The 21,493-nt window shown below is 35.6% G+C and overlaps 1 protein-coding gene across 1 annotated transcript in view; it reads right to left on the bottom strand.

Annotated features, from left to right (window-relative positions):
* The window catches only part of DNAH5 (dynein axonemal heavy chain 5), a 117,478-nt gene that overhangs the window by 60,985 nt on the left and 35,000 nt on the right, over positions 1-21,493 (bottom strand). The window contains exons 22-41 of the mRNA XM_085052130.1: positions 20,431-20,567; positions 18,906-19,107; positions 17,789-18,024; positions 16,371-16,589; positions 15,547-15,609; positions 14,373-14,611; positions 13,332-13,572; positions 12,666-12,865; positions 11,704-11,857; positions 10,887-11,050; positions 10,067-10,223; positions 8,845-9,057; positions 7,826-8,050; positions 6,350-6,522; positions 5,088-5,266; positions 3,432-3,619; positions 2,667-2,861; positions 1,865-1,999; positions 1,022-1,129; positions 278-431 (exon numbers count right to left, since the gene is read on the bottom strand). Of these exons, the coding sequence (XP_084908256.1) occupies positions 278-431; positions 1,022-1,129; positions 1,865-1,999; positions 2,667-2,861; positions 3,432-3,619; positions 5,088-5,266; positions 6,350-6,522; positions 7,826-8,050; positions 8,845-9,057; positions 10,067-10,223; positions 10,887-11,050; positions 11,704-11,857; positions 12,666-12,865; positions 13,332-13,572; positions 14,373-14,611; positions 15,547-15,609; positions 16,371-16,589; positions 17,789-18,024; positions 18,906-19,107; positions 20,431-20,567 (3,582 nt within the window). The remainder of the gene's footprint in view (positions 1-277; positions 432-1,021; positions 1,130-1,864; positions 2,000-2,666; positions 2,862-3,431; positions 3,620-5,087; positions 5,267-6,349; positions 6,523-7,825; positions 8,051-8,844; positions 9,058-10,066; positions 10,224-10,886; positions 11,051-11,703; positions 11,858-12,665; positions 12,866-13,331; positions 13,573-14,372; positions 14,612-15,546; positions 15,610-16,370; positions 16,590-17,788; positions 18,025-18,905; positions 19,108-20,430; positions 20,568-21,493) is intronic.

The following is a 21,493-nucleotide window of genomic DNA, read 5'->3' as shown; positions in this document are numbered from 1 at the left end:
AAGACTCTGTCTTGTGTACTGTGTTCAAAAATACCTAAATACTTACAATTAGGGAAAGGTTTCAGCATTACCTCAGCAAAACCCAGTAGACATTTTAAATTTTTGTCTGAGCTGCCTACCTAGACAGTATTCCTCTTTCTTCTCAACACACAAACTCATTCTTCCAGTAATACATTCTCACAGTGAAGCAATTGAGGTTTTCTGAAAAGAAGCAGTGGGGTTTAAAGTTTACACTATGAAAGTTCAGTAGCAGTTTACCATGTAAGTACTAACCTACCTGTCAGGGCTTTCATTAAGGTGTGGATACAAGTAGTTTTTCCTGCACCACTAGGCCCTAGGGTCATCAATCCATGCCTTACTCTCTGGGTTTCAAAAAGCTGGATAACTTTCAGTTTCCAAGGAGGATGACAAACAAGGCCAGATTCCTCCACCTAAGAGACATTAACAGAAAATCAAATTACTATTTTAGAGCTGAAAATACAAGCTGTATTTGGTATTCAAATATGGATTCAGAAAAATAAGGTAAACCAGCCTCTGTACACATTACAATCTATCTATTAGATACATCTATAATATATATATTAGATATATATATATATATATACACACACATTTTATATTCTTAAGCTGGCCCTACTGAAATGTTACAAACATCTAATGAGAAATTAAATAGGAGAAATGTCATTTTAGGTAAATCTTTTGTCAAGTTGATATTCCAATTGTTAAGACTTTAGACAAATACTAAATCCTGTGTCACATAAGACAAGCCCATATAAATGCATTTTTCAAACTGAACCCCAACAACCATAAGTCAAGAAAACCACAGGACACTACAATCCCAATTCAGTGGCCTCGTGAAGAATAAGCTTAATAACAATATACCAGTGGTAAAGATTTATGGGAAACTTGTGCTTCCTCTAAATAGTAAAATATAGTATTGCCAGCTGGATAGACTCCACAACAATAATTTTCTTAGGTATCATATCATGATAGTTATGCCACAGATCACAAGAAACATCACCTGTTTGTCAATGGCTGCTTCAAGTTCAGGATAGCTTGCTTTATCAAGCTGGATATCTGGAAACAGATCTTCAATCAGACTCAGAAATAGGGGTTCATCTTCATCAATCTGGTGAAAACCAGGGAAAACAAAAATCCACACAGATTAAAACCTGGTTTATTTATTTCATAATTTAAAAAACCCCAATTCCTAAATCCTGAAGAGCTAAAGAAATGTTTGAGAACATAAGGAGCCATCTACGGCAATCCCCTAGGTGCTAAACACTAGAAGGACCCAGCAGAAAGACATCACGTGATACTGCTATTAGTCTAAATAAACCTCTAACATACAGACTGAACTTGTTATTGTAGATTTTAGCAATAACATTTAGAAAATTTTTTGTCTGTTTTATTTGGTGTAAAAAAAAAAAAAAGACAAGGTAGCGCAGCAACAGAAGAGGGTTGTTAGCTATTTAGACAGATGAGATGGTACTCCTTACTATGAATAACAGATTCTTTCAAGGTGCCTAAATACTTTAAGACAAAGTTTCTAAAGAAGTTACTGTACAGACATCTATTTTGTCACTTATTTCTAAAGGCAGTAGGGGAAATATGGGAAAAAAATCTGAAAAATTCAAGATTTAATCTGGTTAGGAAGCCAAGCAACAGACAGCCCCTCCTTCCCTCTCTCCTCAGCACCACACAGGGTACTATGAGAAATTTATCTCTATCCCAGCCAAAATTTTCCACACAGAGAATGAAATATTTCCAAGCTAGCTTCAGTGTAAAGGTCACATACAATCTTCTAGTCATCACGTAGCTCCAAAGTGCAATTTAAATTATTTATCAGGCCCTCAGAACTTACCAGTTTAGACAGGTTCATATCTCTCAGCACACGCATGACAATGGTAGATTCAGTGTCTGTGGGATTTGCTCTTTTTGCTGCTCCCAGTGTACGCAGCACAGACAGTATATTCCGCAAGCCAAAATCATAATGCACCTACAAGGTATGTGAAGTTTGCAAAAAATTTTTCCAAGTTAACAACAGGAATGAAACAGTTCTTATTTACTATTTAAGACATGGATATGTAGGACAAGTGGCACACGTGTTTCAAATGCCTCCAAACATCCAACAATTATTCTTTGCCTGTATGACCGTAGGAAACTTCACTCTCCAAATCTGCTACTATCTATTAAAGTCTAAGGTATGACAGGAAAAAAGAAATGTAATCATAAGTCATTGAATCAAAACAGGGTTCCTAAGGACTACTGAGAAACTCTATCAGTATTATTTTGAATTCTCTGTAGCCCTTGGAAGCTGAGAAACACCTGTACAAGAACAAGCAGCACAAACCAAATACCTCTCAATCCACTCTGTAAGACCAAAAAAGGCTGTATACAAAGCCTTTATTTTTCTCAGTTGCCACCTTTGATTAAAGCTAAATCTTAATGATAAGCAGCGTTCTGAATGAAAGCCCCATTCTTGAACCGACAACCCGCAGCAGGAGTTAATCTTCCAGGAGAGCAGAGGGGTGCATTAAAACTGCAAGTGTCACCTAGCTTATTTAGTGAACATGAACCTTTCCATTTTCTTCACATGAATATTTTGTGACTTCATATATAGCTTTTCCCTAAATAATCAAGTTTCATCATATGAGCATAATCACCTGCTTTGACAGTTGCTCTTCACACAGCTTGTAGAGTGTAAAGAATTTCCTTGCCAGCACAACATTAGCAATGAAACCACAACTAGCCAATTTAACACGAATTATGATTTGACGATCAGGAACCATCATAGACACTGAACGGAAATTGATCTTCAAGTTTTCAGGAAGTTCTTGTCGCCCAGCATATCCTGGATTCTGGAGAGGAAAAACAGGTGTTGAAGTTGAGTGTGCCTTGCACAAACAGAAGAAACAGCAAAGGAATATGTCATCTTGGTAGATAAAAATAATTTGATGGTTTTAAGTCACATGTCAGAATTAATTTCCATGCAGACTTACCACCATATCTCTATGGAATTTTTGTCCCTTGTACATCCATGAGATACGAAAAATGTTCCACCTAATCTGAGCTTGTCTTATAGGTCCTATTTTTACTGGTTACTTCTACCTATATCTCTATGGTGATTTTTCTGTAATTGTAAAAAAAAGCATATTTTGGGAGCCAGAATTTGGCATGCAGAAGCAATCCAAAATTGAGATAATAATTTGTATTTATGGTGCTGCCTGCATTTGTTAGTTACATGTGAGTGATGTTATTGAAACAACACCCTGTAACTTTTACAATAATGCTCAATGTTCTCAAATTATCAGTGAGTTGGTTCTAAGAGCTGACTGACATAAGAGTTAGCAAATACATTAAATACACCATGTTAGACTCAATTGTTGTACAACCATCACTGGCGTATTAGAAACTTACTGAATACTCACCATAGTAAGAAAGATGCCAAATTCTGGGTTCATTTCCACATTGTCTCCATCAGTAAAAATAAACCTTTTTTTACGTTTTTTCTTACACGTCAACACAATTGCTATTTGCTGTGCAGCAACTGATAGTACTGGTAAATCAATACGATTGAATTCATCAAAGCAACCCCAGGAGCCAGACTGAGCAAGACCTTCAAAGAGAGAAGCAACTAAGCACACGACTATCATGTGTTTAACCCTTTTTTGACTTTAATTGATACCTTGAGGTACAATTCACAAGCCAAAAATTAGGTTAATCTGTCTTGGGGTGGGGGGAAAATGTGTTTATTTTGAGTCTTGGGCTAGGGACAAAGAGAAGAATATTTTTTTTTTTCCAGTAAGAATATACAAGTTCCCGAAGTCCTTAAGATTTTCTAGGATACTATGTTCTTTGATTTCTTCTCCTTTTCTCGTATCTTGAATGTTTTTCTGTGCATCTTTACCCCTCCAATAAAAATTCCTGCAGTAATTCTATGAAAATATGACAGGCTGTCAATAGATTACTGCACATATTAAAATGAACAATACAGTTGCATTCCCTGGAAAAGAAGTTGGAGGTTAGTCTGTTCCAGAATTGCATTTTTTCTCAGATTTTTTGTGGAAAACAAAAAAAAAAATCATAGATTCAGTCACTTGCAACAATACAATAGTCAAGAACCTCCATTTGATCTTTAATCTGACATCTGCCATGACTGACAGGTATCAATTTCAGATGTCAAAAAAAATTTTATCTGTACCTAACTTCAGTGAGCTCTGCCAATTGTTTTTAACATACATAGCACTATCCATGCATTTCCTTCTACTGATGGAAACTTCAGCATTTGAAGGAGACAAAATACTGAAATTCATAACAAGATATTAATTACTTGCATTTATTAAAAGGCTGAAACCATCTGCCAGTTATGAGTCAACATTGTTTGATAAAGACGTCCTCTTAGCATTTTAAACTTTCACATAGTTCTTAAAATCATATCATCTCAGAATATCCTGACCTATAAAGGATTCATGAGGATCAACAAGTACCACTCCTGACTCCACAAAGGGGTATCTAAAAGTTAAACCATATATTTAAGATTGTTGTCTAAGCACTGTTCGGACACTAACAGGCTTGAGACCCCAATGACTTCCTTGGAAAGTTTGTTCTAGTTCTTTACACTCTCAGTGGATATCTAGCTTGAACTTCACCTTATGCAGCTTCAAGCTATTCCCTCATGTCCTATTATAAGACACCAGAGCCATCAGCACCTCCATCTCCACTAAACATCATGAGGAAATTTTAAACAGCAATGAGAGCACCCCTCAGTCTCCTTTTCTCAAAGCAAAACAAACATAATATATTCAGCTGTTCCTCTTGAATATACCCTCTTATATGTTCCTCTTGTTATACCCTCTAGCTGTTTCACCATCTTTTTTTGCTCTCATTTGGACACATTCCAGTATTTTTATACGCTCTTACATTGTTGACTCCAGAAAAGGAGAGAGTGCTTGAGATGAGGCCAGTCCAAAGCTGAGTACAGTGGAACTATCACTTTCTCTGCCCAGTTAGTTATACTGTGCTTAGTGCACTCCAGAAAGCAGTTGCCTGTTTGGTTGGCAGCTTACCTTTGGCCCACATCTTACCTTTGAAGATCCTCCCAAGTCCTCGGAAATCCATCTGGTCTGAGCAGTTGAAGACCACCACATATTTTCCAAGGCACCGTCCCATGTCTTTGACAGTTTCAGTTTTTCCAGTTCCTGCAGGTCCCACAGGTGCTCCCCCCATGTTCATGCCCAAAGCTTGGGCCAAGGTGATGTAACATCTAAAAGGCAACAATCAATCAAGCTGAAACAGAGAGTTTTTTCTATAGCACCAGAGGAACTTACACAAGGTCTGATTTAAGCAGAAAAGGAAAGCAATGAAATTACATTCCACTAACTACAATTTAGACCAGTAAGGACAAAACCCCTTCACCCAGCCTCTGATGCAGGGAATATTAAGGTTCATTTCATTGTAAATAAAGTGAAAGAACAGACAATCCTCCATAATCAGCAACCTGAAAGATCACAAGAACAGAAGATAGCAGATACAGAGATGCTGTCTAATCTTAGTTTGATTAGCTTGGATACTGAGTTATTTTATCTGGAGTGTTTTGGACATACATTATACTGTGGAGTACAATAATGAAAGACAGCCAACTTTACTTTTCTCATGCGTCTTTAAAATTTGATCACACAGTGCATCCCATTTTCATAAATGAAACATCTAAGCATAATGCAGCAAAACACCAGGTGATAATTATATATCAAGACTAGCTCTAGAATTTTTTGTGTGGAACAATTAAGAAAAAAACAAATCAAAACAAAACAAACAATGCCCTTATTTTGCCCATAATAGGTTATAACGCATTCTTTGCCTTATTTGAGTCAGACAGTTATACCTCTCTGTTAATGGGACTTCAATTCTTTCAACATCCTTTGAGATCAAAGATCTCCCAACTATTTAAGCCGAATAAAATTGGTTTTCCTGTCTATTTGCCCTAGCTATTTTCATTAGCTTGCCTTTAAACACCTACTTTTGTCCTGTATCTCTACATGTTGTATCTGTTAGATATAACTGATCCTCAGGAATATTGCCTTGAAATACATAAGAATGAAGGTCATATATAATGTATGTGGGGACCATGCAAGTATGTGGCAGAAAATACTTTGGATATTATTCACATGACACAGCACAGAAATAAGCACATATTGAAGCATTCCATATAAAATTATTGACTTTGACAAGACGGTGAAGGATAAATTCTGCAGAGATCAACTTCATATCCAACAGGAATGACTAAATTGCTCTTGTAAAAGCTGAGATTTGGCAGCAAAGACTAAAGGAATAAAAGTAGTTTTTTCACCTGTCTGTAAGAGGTGTTATGACAAGCCTGTCAGTACAGCCCAAGAATTCGTTCTGGTATGTGAAGCTCACATCAGTGATCTTAATCACCATTTTATCAGAGTCTTCATTAAAATAAAATCTACATTGTTTCAGCCACTCAAAGTCCGTAGGGCTCTTGATATGCATGCAACACTAAGAAGAGAGGGAAGACAAGGATGTGGCATTCATGGTTAACATTTACTTTCACATTTATATTATGCCACCTAAGCAGTAGATGCAAAGGCAGCTCTGCAAACACAATTAAAGGCATAAATAACAGCTAGTGACAAAAGAATAGTGGATATGGATTTTTACGGCAAAAATTGCTAATGTGTTAGTGCTGAATCACATACTGAGGCAGAGGAACTTCAGGCTTTAGATGGGTGTGTCAAAATTCCAAATACAAATCAACAGTCCATAAGCCTCAGACAAGAGTCATTAAGTTCAGTTTAACCTTAAAATTGCCATTCATTTTAGTCATCTCTACCAATTTAGTTTTACATCAGTAGGAAGCACATAATGTGATACTTGATTTCAAAAACTGCTATAAAAATTGTATGAAACCACAGGAATACTGGGGAAAAGAAAGATATTTCAAGGCAGTGTTATGGTGCAGGTACTATCTAAGAAATTCAGCAGAGCTGACAATAATAATTCGAAGTTGCCACATCATATATTAAAAGAGGATTTTTTAAAAAATGTCATTCAGGCTGTATCTAAAAATTACACTTTACATAAAATGATTACAACTAGAAACCAATTATTCTGCAGTGCAAATATAAGTGCCTGACTATCAACAATGGGCTAAAACTCAATATTTTTTTTCTTGGACAGCTTAATTTCAGAATTAGGTCCAAGGCTTCCTATAGGTAAAATGGTATGCTAGCTTAAAGTTTGATTAAGCTAAATGCTTTCATTTTCCCAATTTTAGCATCCTGTGTCAGCATGAGAAGGTGTAAAGTGAGTAAACAAATCCCTAAGTAATAATTAAGTATGCTATTGGAACTAGAACAGAGAGAATGGCAGCTTCAACCAGCTTCAAAGCTTTTCCTGTACTATAACCCCACATTAATTTTATTTACTCATGGAAATTCATAATGCAGTCCAAAGAAAGGACAATTACTTGCAACAAAATGTATGAGGAAAAAGAAGCCCCTAACTGATCATGCAACAGAGGTGTTTAACTTTAGTGGACCAACATGAAACATTATAAAATTCTGCTACTGCTTGGGGAGGGGAAACCCCACTGAATTACTTAAAAAGAAACTAAGACACGGTTGAAGCAAAATCAGCATTTTTATAATATTCCAGGTCACATAATCATTACAGTCCTGAAATTAAACGTTTACCTTAGGAAGCAGGAGTTCATAGGTAAAGTAATATTTTCTTGTTATAATTTCACATTGTTTCAAGTGAAAAACCCTTAATAACCCACTGCCAATTTTTTAATACTTACAAGACCATCAAAAATGTCCCTCTGATGCACATGAATAGTGATTAATGTCTCATATTTAACTCGTTCAACTGGACTAAGGTCTTTTGTTGTCATATCTATCAACATGTTTAGAAGATCCAGGAAAAACTGGTTTGTCTTACGCATAACTTTTTTATCATGCTTGGCAAGAGTCAAAGCTTCTTCTGAGTCTCTAGTCCAAATCATTTGGATCCCCAACAACCCAACCTTAGGAAACATAAAAACATATGCTCCATAATCTTTTCTCTTTCACCTAAAATGTACATTCACAGACAAAGAAAAAATAAAGAAATGGTTCTCCTACTGTGTGTATAAAATTACTTTTCATGCATTCATACTGAGGTCATTGAACCTACACACTTATTTCGTGTGTTTCAACTCCACCCATAAACAAATAGTTAAGTCTGCACTTCAATCTTGTAGATGCTGCCTACAGTGCATTGCTCATATAACTGCTCAGTATAATTTACAGTAGATTAAAAAATACTACATGTAACAAATAGACTTTATATAAATTGTAACTAAGCAATGAATAACTGGAACTTAAATTTAAAATACTTTTTCCAGTAACTCAGTCTTCATTCTATCTCCAACAACATTCCTCATCACTAGTGAAGCTTCTACTAGGAAAATAATCTTCCCTCAACACTATCCTCAGTTTCAAATCTTCAGCAATATATAGCATTACCCTGAATATATGAACAAACATATAATTTTATTACTTTTCCTCCAGTAGTTGAGTATTAAGCTTGTAAAGAAATAGTGTTAACTTCATTACACTAATTTATTGCATTCAACATGGGTTTTAAACAAGAGCTTTAGGGTAAGTTTTCTTCTTTTGGTTTCAGATATGTGAAGTATAACTTAAAAGACTGAGGAAATTCAAATAAATTTAAATGCTAGTTTTGCATTTAACACTGGCTGCAAATTGGAATGCAAAGACAGGAAAAAAAACTGGACACACATCTGTGAATAATTCTTCATTAATTTAACAATATTACCTGGGCTGGGTAAGTTGAAAGAAATTCAGTAATCTGGAAACTTGTTTCCTGGATGTCCATAGCTGCCTGGCGAATAACTTGATGAAGTGATAGCTGGGATTCCTTCAAGAGAGAACTGAGCCAAACTTCCACATTACCTTCAGCCATTACAGGTCTAGTCAGCTCTACAGTCTCACCCTCTCGTGAACTAATTGACAATATACGATCATATATCTAATAAAAGCAAAAACATCCTGTGTTTATAGATCCATTGTTTAGCTTTAAAATACTTTACATTTTTCTGCAATCATTCCATTAAATAAGTAACTAATAAATTATATCAACTTGTTCAATGAAATGTAAAAACTATTAAATCATTACTTTGCTGTGCATAAAGGCTTTAAACAAAACACTGTCATGAACAAGGAGACAAGCCCAAATATACTGACAATTCCCGAATTTCACTAAAGTTTCCATGACAATCCTGTGCAATGTGCACTAGGATGACCCTGCTTGAACAGGGAGGTTGGACCAGATGACCCATTGTGGTCCCTTCCACCCTGACCCATTCGATGATTTTGTGACAACATTCACTTGCTGATCACAATATAGGAAACCTTCTCCCATTACTGGTGGATTAATAGCCTAACAAAATTTACAGCCTTAGAATCAAAAATAACGGAAACAGAAAAGTTAAAGAACATGGGCAATCAAAATAATTTCAAAAGCATGGAGAAGTAATTACTTTTTTAGAAAACACATACATACAAATGAAAAAATGTTGCTATCTGTTCTTGTAAAGGGTATAAGTGGAGTGTTCTTCAAACACTGTGTCTGAAGGCATTGTAAGGACAACTCAGAAAGAAGAGAGACTCTAGATACACTTTTATTTACAATGATAAAATGAATGGAAAATTACAAATACAGGCAACGTAAAGATAAGCTCATAAAGGCTCAAAAGCTTATTTGAGAGGATGCAACAGAAAACAACTCAGTACATGGGTGTTTTTTTCTGAAAAAGCATCAGTGCAATTTTTTGGTTTGTTCTTCTACCTGAAGTTTCACTATGACATAAATGAAGATATTAAACTAAATCTTAAATGAAGAAAACCTACTCAGCATCAAATGGTGAACGTGGTACAACAGTAGAATGCCTTATGCAACCAAGTAGCTCTCTAATTTAGCAGGTATCCTACATTGTTAATGTGCAGGAATGTAACAGTGAGGTGAAAGCAGTACCTACCCTTTCATGGAACCTGACAGTTTTAATGTTGTCAAACACGTTCAGCAGATGTGCTTGGATATTGTGAGAGTTGGATGCCTGGCCAAGAATTTCTAACAGAGCAGGATCTGACACAAAGAAGAACCTTGGAAACAGCAGGCGCTTTTTCTCCAGGTACCTGCATTTTTTAAAAAATTGTTAGAGAAGCCAGGAGGGGGTAAATAGCAAGTGATTTAAGTTAATTTATACATCCTTCCCTCTTTAAAAGTGGTATTTCTCACAATTTGTTATTCCAATTTTTAGCTCTAACAATGACAATTTTTATCTATCACACATTCATGTTAAGCATCTGTTTTAAAGCTACTGTTTTAGTATCAGAAATCATTTCACAGAAAACTTTTATTATTTGCTATAATCTGAACACCAGTAAAAAGAAAAGAAACTAAACTGAAAAAACATATTTTTACATGAACTCTATTATTTGCTATTTAGATTTCTCAAGCTGAATTTCTCCCAGATCTGTGAAAAGTGTGAATGGCACACACAAATCAAGACTGCCTTCTGGATTGAAACTAGTCTGAAACAAGCTTTGGTTTCAACAGAGATAGACAGTGGGTGACACCTTAGCCACAAATCAAATACTTATCAATGAGTTGGCATAAATTTCTTTGGAGGTGTTGTATTATCCTGCTGAATTGTTTGCTCAGTTCAAGTGAATTCATAATAGAATAAGAACATGATCTTTGCAAAGTTTATGGGGCAGCACTTGTGCAATTGCTCTTTCCCATGTTACACAGCACACAACCATCTGGCCAAGAATGTGGTCTCATAGTAATCTTACCCTGTGAGCGATTTCTGACAGATTTCAAGCTGTTCCAGTAAATGTGGCAATAACTGTCCCATTATTTCATCTCCAACACAGCACTGAACAACATTGGGTGTTTCATGAGCTCGGGTCATGATCCTTACCCAGGATTTATCAATGTTAGAGAAACGCTTTGCTTCCTGTTGAAACATGACAATGAATGTGGAATGGAAGAAACTGAGGAAGGAAGAAGAGGGAAGAGGCACCTGCTTGCAGAACCAGCACCCAGTAATCTCAACAGCAATCTTCTCACTAGTAATCGTGGCTTCTAGAAATTTTTCAGCTAAGAAAACCACAATTCTTTCTCCTTACACAATAGAGCTTATTTTATACTTGGCTGTCAAGCCTGCTATGTACTTTCTCTTACAATCATTTTTAGAGAAAAAGACAGAAAACTCATTATGCTTGAATTGAGTGCTTCAAATCTGAAGTTTTTTTTCTAAAACTAAAGCTCATTTTTTAATTTGAAAAGCCATTTTGGCAAGTTTAAGATAAAGATTCCTAGGTACTACTTTGCTAGTAGTAGGTACACTAGACTAGGCTACTAGGCACAATGTTTAAATACATATTGGTTAACAGCTTTACAATCTAGAAATAAAAAGACCAAATAGCTCAGACAATTTTATTATTCTTTCTCACACCATACCTTCCATCAGCACTGCTTACCTAATTTCTGAGCCAGTTTTGTTAAATAGCAAAAGAAAATAAGTTACTGCATCAATTATGACATCACAGTTAAGTTTTATTCTTAAAATGTTGATAAGCAAACTGAAAAAAAGGCATGTCTAGAAACCTTTGGAAGCTGCTTTGCTATGTCACCACCAATAAAAACAGCTTCTAAGTAAATCCACAAATTCTGCACAGTCAACCAGTTCTCAATGATATCTGTTGTGTTGGAAAGATAGTGCAGCCATTTCTGAATCTGCGTCTTGAAGGGTGTGTTGTATCTACAGTAAAAAAAAAAAAAGAGACATTTCTTCATTTCAAGAGGAAAACAAGACTCTTGAAAAGTAGCATAGTACTCACAGGATGAGGAATAATTTCTTTGCTTAAAATTTTTCAGTTGAAAGTATAAAAACCCATGCTCACTTCATCTAATTGGCAGCTCTAAATCAAATCAGCTCCAACTTGCTGCTGTCTACACAAGGTGCATAGCACAGCTCTGATCCAAGAGATGCTGAATAAGAGTAATACTTCAATTTCACTCTAAGTTAAAGTGGTTTCAAAAAGGGACCACACAACATGAATGCTGGGAAATTACAGTGTTCCTGAACTCTCCTAAACTTGTGCTTTTGAGCACCTGCCTGATGATCAGGTTCTGTGCTCCTGATTTTATCTGTGTGTTTTGGCATGTGAAATCAGACAAACTGAAGTTCACTTGAACTGGGATTTTCAGTACTTTTGGCATGAGGCAATGACCTATCACAGGAGCAAAGTAGCAGTGCCTGTAACGCCCATACCATGCCTGCCATAACCAGCCAGTGTTTTCCCTTACTTTGTTGCATCAATGAAAACTGTCCAGTGGTTTATTCAGGAAATCTGAAGTGCATCTACATGTTTTCAAAAGAGCTTATTGGAGGGATACACTAGATACGATAAGAACTAGCCCATGAACAGTTCAAGGACGAGCAAGCTCTTAGGTTTTATTTAGATGTTTATTTACCTTCTCTTCTGTAATAGATTTGTTCACTAATACAAAGCCTTTTGCTAATATTTTTATCTCTTCCCCCATTCCGTCCCTCCCTTTCCTGTTACCTGTTACTCATGAGAGAACCAAGAACCATCAAGCTGTCCTCCAGGGTAGCAATTGTTTCTGACATGCTGTCACCTCTTAAAAGAAGTTCTCCACGAGTTTTAAAGTTTGAGAAGATAAACGTTTTGTTATCCCATTCAGCTATCACTTGTTTTAACTTCTGCTCAATGTCTCTCTCCTTCACAGCACTTATGCAGATATCCTTTTAAATAAACAACATGCCAAAACAAGCTATGAATGCTTCAAGTCCCTGGTATACAAATCTAGCTCTTATTTCCTTTAACACTAGGTAAGGCTCATGAGCAACTATTTAGTGGAAAGATCTACAGATATACAAACACCATAGTTAATCATCTGTATACCACATCACAATTTAATCAACTCTGGGGGAATAAAATGACAACATAGTGATTACTGCTCATATCTTTAATGTCACAAAGCAAGGCACCCTCACAAATGAACTCCTGGGCCAAACTGCATGATTTTAAAAAAACATGTTGTCACCAGAATATATTTGCATCATTATTTTATAGAAAAACCTGAAGAGATAGTCCATTTTTCTGCTCTTTCTATAGAGATGTTTTGATTTCCTTCTTGCTGCTGTTAATCCTACACTATATGAGCAGATTGTTTGGTTTCATATACCTATCTTTCTTCCTTCACAATACCTCTATTTCATCTTTATATCTTAATAGTGGAGCTTCCATTATATTCCTCAGTCTGAGCATTTCACTCTCCACATCAAATCTGTGTTCAGTGAGATCTGTAATCTGCTTCCAGTGCCGAGGCATCATTGCTTTACTTGACATGTGCTCAAGCAATGGGCAACATTCACTGAAGTCCTCTATGGTCTTCATTAGGTCAAGAAAAGGCTGCCATTCCTTTACAGCACGAGGGAGCTTACGGCACCTATGTTGAGACAAAGCAAGCTTTTTCAAAAGGTTCCAAATACTCTTTCTCTAAAGCCACAGTATATGGTTTTAACAGCAGAACACATACCTTCCAAATTCAGGTTACCTGTAATTTGGAGCTTCTGTATGTGATTCTCCTTGTGAGAAAATCTGTTTCCACTCTATTTTAATAACTGATAACTGGGTAGGCGCCTTACAGGCTCCCCTTAAGGAGTGTAGCTGCATCATTCTAATAACTCTGTGCAAGCTATCTTCAAATCCAGTTGAAATGCTTTACATTTTGACTTCATCTTTTGGTGAGGCTGATGCTATGCACTGCTCTGAATTGTAGAAGAACCCTGTTCCTAAGGGTTTAGTTCTTTACATTGTTTGATTCCTGGTTTGATGGAAAGTTCAGTTTCTTTGCACGTAACATAACCCATTTTGTAGAAAAACTATTCAGCAATTCACTAACTTGCCTTTGACATCTAGCATAAATCTGTCTCCCATGAATAACAATACTACAACACAAAGGTGAAACTTTCCTTCATGAACAGAAGAAATACCAATTTTAACATATATTCCAAACCCATTTAAAAAGTTAGCCAAAAATCTGTCTCATGAAAAATAATGCTCAATATTTAGAATCTAACTTTGTTTATTTATTTTATGATATTGTAAATGAATATCTTTTTCAATTAAAATTCACATTTTTGTGCCTCAATAAATATGTGTTCATATACAGTTATTGGTGCTAATAAATTTTAATCATATTCAAGAAGTACTTTAGGCAACTTTAACATAGCAGCAGTTTCTCACCTGTTCTGAAACTCCAGAAGTTCACTGTTAATTTTTTCAATATCTAATTCTGACAAAAGAATATCGTAGTAGCCACTGATTGTGTCAATGACACTGTTATATAGATTATAGAGTCTCTGTAACAGATTCAGTTGCTTCTTTATTTCAAGCAGTTGAGGATACTGAGTAACTGGCAAACCAAAAAGATCTTCTCCATCTGTACAAGTAATGTATTTCCGAAACAGATTATCGCATCGATTCTAAGAAAGAAGAGAAAAATATTAAATAAAATCAAATAACTAAATATTCAAGCTCTGAAATTATTATTACAGCTACATCAGAAAAAAATCTAGGAAATAATAGAAATATATAGAGAGATAATAACGCTTACACTGTCAACAGTTTTGTCAACAATTTTCTTGAGAAAACTAACTTTTAGCTAGCTTGGAGGCACATCTTTAGAAGCTGACAGGAAAGCCATTTACTTCATGTGGCACATTGACAGAACAATAAATGCTAAGATCACACTTGAAAGAGGTGAAGCATGACACACAAAGCAAAAAAAGCTGGATACAGCAAATTCTACCACTCCAAGTATGCTGTGCAAATATTTTATTGAATGTTGAAATAGAAATTACTGCCATTAAAGCAGCAAAGAAAAACCTAATTTAATTGTCAATTGCAATATAACTCAGGGAACATAGTAGGACGTCAAATGAAAAGCAGTATGGGAAAAGGAAAAGCATTAAAAGTTGTCATTGCAGAAATAGATATTAATAATGATGCAAAGATTTCAACAGGGGAAATTGTCAGTTTAATTGAAAACCTTTAATTCTATGGGGGGAAGAAAAAAAATAGCAAAAAATGAACACGACAATGAATACAAGAATAGCCTATAGCCAAATACACTGAATTTGTGAGAAGGCTCTCATCAGGATATTTCTATGTAGTAATCATTACTGATTATCTATGCAGCCTTTCTGTTAACTCCTAAAAAATCTAGATTTAATCAGCATTCCTTGCAAATTTATAAAAAAATTCCAACTTAGCTATCACTAAGTTAAAACAGACTTTGGCAAATCAGTATGCTATCTGTCAATGAAAATTCATTCAACTGCTGAGATTCATTCTCAGAGCCTTTAGGTGTTAGCTCACTTGCAAAAAGTATTAAGTTATGTCTTAGAATTAACAGTACCTGGAATATAGTAAGCCTGTCATTGGCCTCCTGCAGGGTTAAACCAACCACCATTGGCCCATTCTAAAAGGAAAAAGAAATCAAAACCAAAACAAACACAAACATACAAAAAACCCCAAAAACAAAGTGAATATAGAGGGTGAAAAAAATCACAACATATTTCTAATCAGCATTTTCTAAAACATTTATACCCTCCAGGGTAAATACTTTTGCAGCCTCCAGGATCCCCTCACTACATCAGATAACAGTTGAACCAGGAGATAATGTTTAACCTACTAGAACAAGCACTTTTTTTAAAAGGATTAAAAAAAAAAAAAAGAAGGTAGCTAATTGTCTTTTTAATGCAGAAATTTTTCATTACACTGTAAAATCTAGGCAATCATAGCTCCCTTTTTGAGTAAAAGTCAGCATTACTTAAGAGATTATACAAGACTTGTTCAGCTTCATTCATTCGTATTCTAATGAAAAAGTACGTAAGAGCTTAAGTCATTTGTGAATATATCCAGCTTCAGAAAACTCTTCTTACTAACATAATTTCTCATTAATCCTAGTCTTCACATTTGCTCATGCTAAATAGATGTTTTTCATACACTTTACATATCTCAATTCTTCATTTTCAGGTACTGATTACTAGCATTACATGCTTCAGTCACATGCAAAACATTAACCAAAGCCTTCCCTGCACTGAAACTCAACCATGCTAACAAGAATAAACCTACTCAACAGTAGAGGCCCATCCCATCAATTAGTCAAATCCAAAATTCTTTCCAAGCTCCCACTGCTGCTCAAAAATTTCTCTAATACAATAAAATAGAAACTCTTGCCTGATCATAATCTGAATAGAACTGTGCACAGTCTTCAGTAAAAGTCTTCACAGCACTAATAAGCTCTCCTCTGAAGTTTGGCTGCAAAGCAACGAGCTTATTCTGCACTTCATTTGCACGGATTAGCAGTTTTTCCCAAGTGTAGCGCAAAGTGTCCACCTTCTCAGTCTCTTCCTTGGCAACAAGCAGATCATATTTGTTCAACATAATGTAGGATTCCTGCCAGAAGATTGGATCAAGATATGTAAAATGGCAAATTCGGTTAACTTTGTATACATATATGTACACTAGCATTTTAAATTTTTAAGAACAGAGAGCGATTTGTTAGAAAAAGAAACTCTGTTCTTTTTGCATAGCCATTATCAAAATGGGAAACCAATACCAAACTGGAAGAAACATCAGAATTTTATTTTCTCAGAATATGTATTTGCACCACCAACATATGAACAGTCCACATACTGAAAACCCTTAGTGACGTTTCACAAAAACGCAACTGAAATTCACTTTCTGTAAATTAGCACAGGGTAGGGTAGCAAGGGACCTGTGGCATAACAGTTTCATTTGAAAATTTTTGTATGAAGTGAAATGATTTTCATTTATGTTTTCCATTTTGATCAAATTGTAGGCAAATTGCAAAAATGGAAGTGTAATTATCTGTCTACTACCCCAGTATGTGGAAAATATGTCAGACTCCCTTTCAAAAACCTGAAGCATTGCTTCTTGTGCCTAGGGACTCGAGGCTCCTGCTTGCAGAATTGGAAACTTATAATGAAATTATGGGCAATCAGGAATCATGAACATGTCTTAGAAAAAAGAATTCTACTGAAAAACCAATGGTGTATTTTGCCACACTATAGCATTCTTAAATAAATACTCCAGTCAGGGATGTAGAGAAACAGTCACCAACTGTTTTTAATTCTGTCATTTGTCAGATCTTCAGTAAATGCATTCTATCACATTAACTTCTTTAAGGAAGTCAGTTGCTTTTGTTTATTTTAACCTATGGTATAGCTGATTAAAGCAATCAATCTCGTACAGTCTGCTCAACATTGGCTTTTCACTCCTCTGTAGGCTTAGCTAAAAAAAAAAAATTAGGAATCTCATTCCTTTTCAGACACAGACTTCCACAAAGCATGAGAAGATTTCTTGCATTAAATATCTGTATTCTCATCTTCTGATCTCCTACCTACATCACTCAAAATCTGCACTGTTCACAAAAGTACCTCTCACCTCAGCAAGTTCACATTTGCCCAAATCAGAATTTCACACAAAAAGGTTTACAGGAAAGCAACAGGTATGTCAACCAACATTCAACATATATTAAATCATACATTTTCAAAGTGAACAGTTAAGTTTAACCCAGAAAATAACTGCTCTGTTGAAATAGTACCCATACATGCAACATTCCCATTAGCTACCTCAATGGGCCCAATTTGAGAGTCAATAGAGATCTGTCGTTCTCTGATCTCTTTTAAAGCTGACATGGCTATCCTGATATCATCCAGGTCCATGATGCTGCGATTTAACTTCTTGCCAGTTTCCTCTATAAAAGTCAAAATTTCTTCCATCTCTGTTCGGTACTTCTTATTGCAATGATACCCCAGCAAAGTCATCCAGGCTTTGGTTTCTGATCTCAATGCTAGCTTCAGATCAGCTAAAAACATTGAATAATTAATAGATGTCAGATATTGTAGATATTCTTTAAGATGCACTCAATCTTTTTTTTTACATGTGTTCTCTTTGGTATCAGCTCTGGTTTTTCAGTCCAACCATTCACATACAGATATGATGAAATTACATAGACACCTTGAAGTGGTTTATTAAATTGCTTGCAATTCACAATTTCTTTTCTCCTATTCTTCTCAGAATTTATCATCTTTTCTACTGGAAAGATCATCTAAAAGCACTAACCAGTTAATAGATATTAGATACCATAGAAATTTTTTAGGGTGTATCTCCTGGAAAGATGAGGCTGGACTCCATATTTGTCACCTTGTTCGTATACCATTATACAAACCTCTGTCCTATACAACACTAACGAATTGGTTAATATTCTCATCTAAGTCTAAATTTTTTTCAAAAATAAATCTTAAAAAAAATAATGTGGGGAGAAAATGAGGAAGCTGAAGAAACAAAGTTCAATCATAGCCTCAGCAGAACAAAATAACTGTTAAATGGAAGGGGGTTCAGCTTTCTCACTGCATGCAGCCAGGCAAGGAGAAAAGCAGCATAAACTTAGAGTCTTACCCCCATGAAATATGTACCCCTGGGAATCAGTGACAGAAGGACAGGCAAACATCTACCATCCACCCTATAAGTGAGCAGAAGTATCCAGGTGGAGTAATCAACACCAGCTGAGCCTTGCAGATATTCTTGTGTGTTTTGTTTGCATGCATTTACAGCCAAAACAGCAAACAACCCTTCTCTCTCTCTGCTTTCCATTTTAATCTAGTTCATCCATCCAAAACTAAGTCATATCTCTCCTTCCTACTGCAGTCAGAAAGTATATGTCTCTGGAGAGAAGCTGAACTCTACCAGTGCACAGTGCAATAGCTCCCACGCAGATGTATTCAGGCTCAGAATTGATTTTCAGGTCCAGGTCTTGGAAATGCAGAATTTCAGATTCAAATTGAGAGAGTAATGGGTTTCCCATCATCAATTTATCAATGGTTTCCTCCTTGTCCCTCTGCCATATATGGTGGTAACAACTAAAACTCTCCAAAGCTGTAAGAACCTCCTGAAAAACATTTATAAGGTCAGAAAAAGATTCTCAGCACCACATGTATAGCATATATATAAGCTTTCTTAGCAGCTGCTCATTAGAGTACACTACAAACTCCACAGCAGAGCAGGTTGAATCACCTCACTAAACAAAAGGCTGCTGATAAATTTATGCTAAATCAAGTTCCATTACTGATCAGAACTCATGCTAGAAACTGTATGTTTATCACAACCAGTTTGTCAGATCAGTTTAAACATTCAGCAGTTAAGTGATTCTTCAGTCCATAAAATCATAGGAATCAGTGGGAAGTAAAGTTTAAAACTAGGATATAGTACACTTATCCTTCCTTGCCATTTATTGGGCTAGCAACTGGAACCTGAGCTCCAGGGCCCAACGTAACAAGAACAATTAATTCTCAAGTAATGAAGCTCTGAGACAAAGTTTTTTTAACATTAATTTCTACACTCAATTCAGGTCTCTTTGATTTGAGTATCATTTAAGGAGTGTGCAAGAGAATAATTTTTCTGGTTCTCAGGAGTTCAGAAAAATGTGAGAAAGTTAAAGCTAAGAGAAAGATGACTGCTATGAGAGATAATCCACGTCATGATTTACAATAATGTGCATGCAGACCTTAAAGCTGGATAAATGATAAAAGTGTACAACATTACAGAATATCAAGCACCAAAATACCATAACTATCCACCATTACCAACTGCTCAGCATCAGCCTGGTAGTTATGCTTTAGCACCACTGAAGTCACAAGGTCTTGAGTCAAAGATTCTCACATGGAAAGACTCTTAAAAGGTTGTATCAGCCCCAGAAGAAACTAATGCAGAGCTCCCTAACAAAGTAACAGTTCCATACCTACAGTTCACTAAAGAGTGCATAGAATTAGAACAAGGCAAAGAAGTTATTCATATCCTTGAAGCTAAATCCTAACTTACGCTAGCAAATCCTACGCAGCACTTTACAAATGTCAATCTGACAGACAGTTTTCTTCTAAAAACCCTCATAACCTCTTCATAATGGGGCAGAAACCATGCTGGCTTCATTAGCTATACACAACCTAACTAAACCTAGAGTTTTTTGTGATGTTTTAATTTATGCAGTATTCAAAACCTCCTAAATTTTGGAACAGAGTACACTTAATCCATGTTAAACTTTTAAAGCGTATTTGCAAATTCTCTGCCAACTGTTTTCAATCCACCATCCTAAACATTTTCGCTATTACATTTAATCACAGCTTTAAATGCCTACACTTATTACCCAAGGATATTAAAAGTAATACATTAATGCTCTTTGGATAGCGATATTAAATTAATATCTCAATTGTCTTACCCTTTTTGTAGAATTGATAGCACTGCTGAGTAAAGACACTAATTTAATAATTTCTTTGTTCTCTGAAACACTCTTGAAGTAGTTCTGGCTTTGCCCTGGATCAGATGAACTGAGTGATGCTGCATCTGATACACTATCTATCAAAGCAGATTCAAATACAAAAGCAGGTTTAAGACAGACATACTGTTTCGGACAAGTAAATTCCTACAGAAAAAAAAACAAATTATTTATTTCTTCAATAAACATGCATTTTAAAGTTAGGTGCTCCTTTTATTCAAAAAGGCAACTAGAAGTCAAGTAGGCCAACGTAAAGTCATAAACATCTCCATTTTAGGAAAATTGCTTCATCTAGGTACCCTGTCAAGTTTGGAAAAAGTTCCACTCCAATCTTTCAAATACAATCTTTCCTTTCCTCTCACCACTCCACAAGATTTATCCTGTATACTTCACCTAAGTGGTTTACTTAAATATCCATATTTATTTATGTATCAGCATTGAACATTTTTATTTTCTGAAATAGCCCACAATTGACAATTAAAAATACAAATTAATATTAACTCAGAGAAGATGACCATAGCCAGTCCCTAAAAAGAAATAAAAGGAAGGGCCATCAGTTAGCAAATATCCACAAGTTTGAGTTTACCATCATCTTTTATTTCATGTCTTGCAAGCAAAATTCTTAGTTTTGAAAGACTAATTTAACTTCTTAACCAGTTCCATATTACTGTCATATTTTAGGTGTATAAGAAAGAGCCAACTTAAAAAGACTCCAGTGTATTTTTTAAGTATCTCAGGTACAACACAGAACAATTAACTAGGCTTGATTTTAAACCACTTCAGAGAAGAAAAACCCAGCAAGCAAAGATACCATCTTAAATTTCCTTGAACTAATGACTTCAATAACAATGTCTGATCACAAAACAGATTAATTACAATCCTTTTAGAAATTCTAGTCTATTCAGTCTTCTACACAATCCTCTCTGTGTGAATATAGACATTTCTATTCAGTACCAGGTTTTGTGTAAGTTCAACTTACCCTTCTTAAAGAGTAAGCACAAGGTTT

This window comes from Lichenostomus cassidix, chromosome 2 (assembly GCF_008360975.1).
Source record: "Lichenostomus cassidix isolate B80296 chromosome 2, HeHo_3.0, whole genome shotgun sequence".
Taxonomy (NCBI): domain Eukaryota; kingdom Metazoa; phylum Chordata; class Aves; order Passeriformes; family Meliphagidae; genus Lichenostomus; species Lichenostomus cassidix.
The sequence above is the reverse complement of the archived record's forward strand: the minus strand, read 5'-3'. Positions and strand labels throughout refer to the sequence as shown.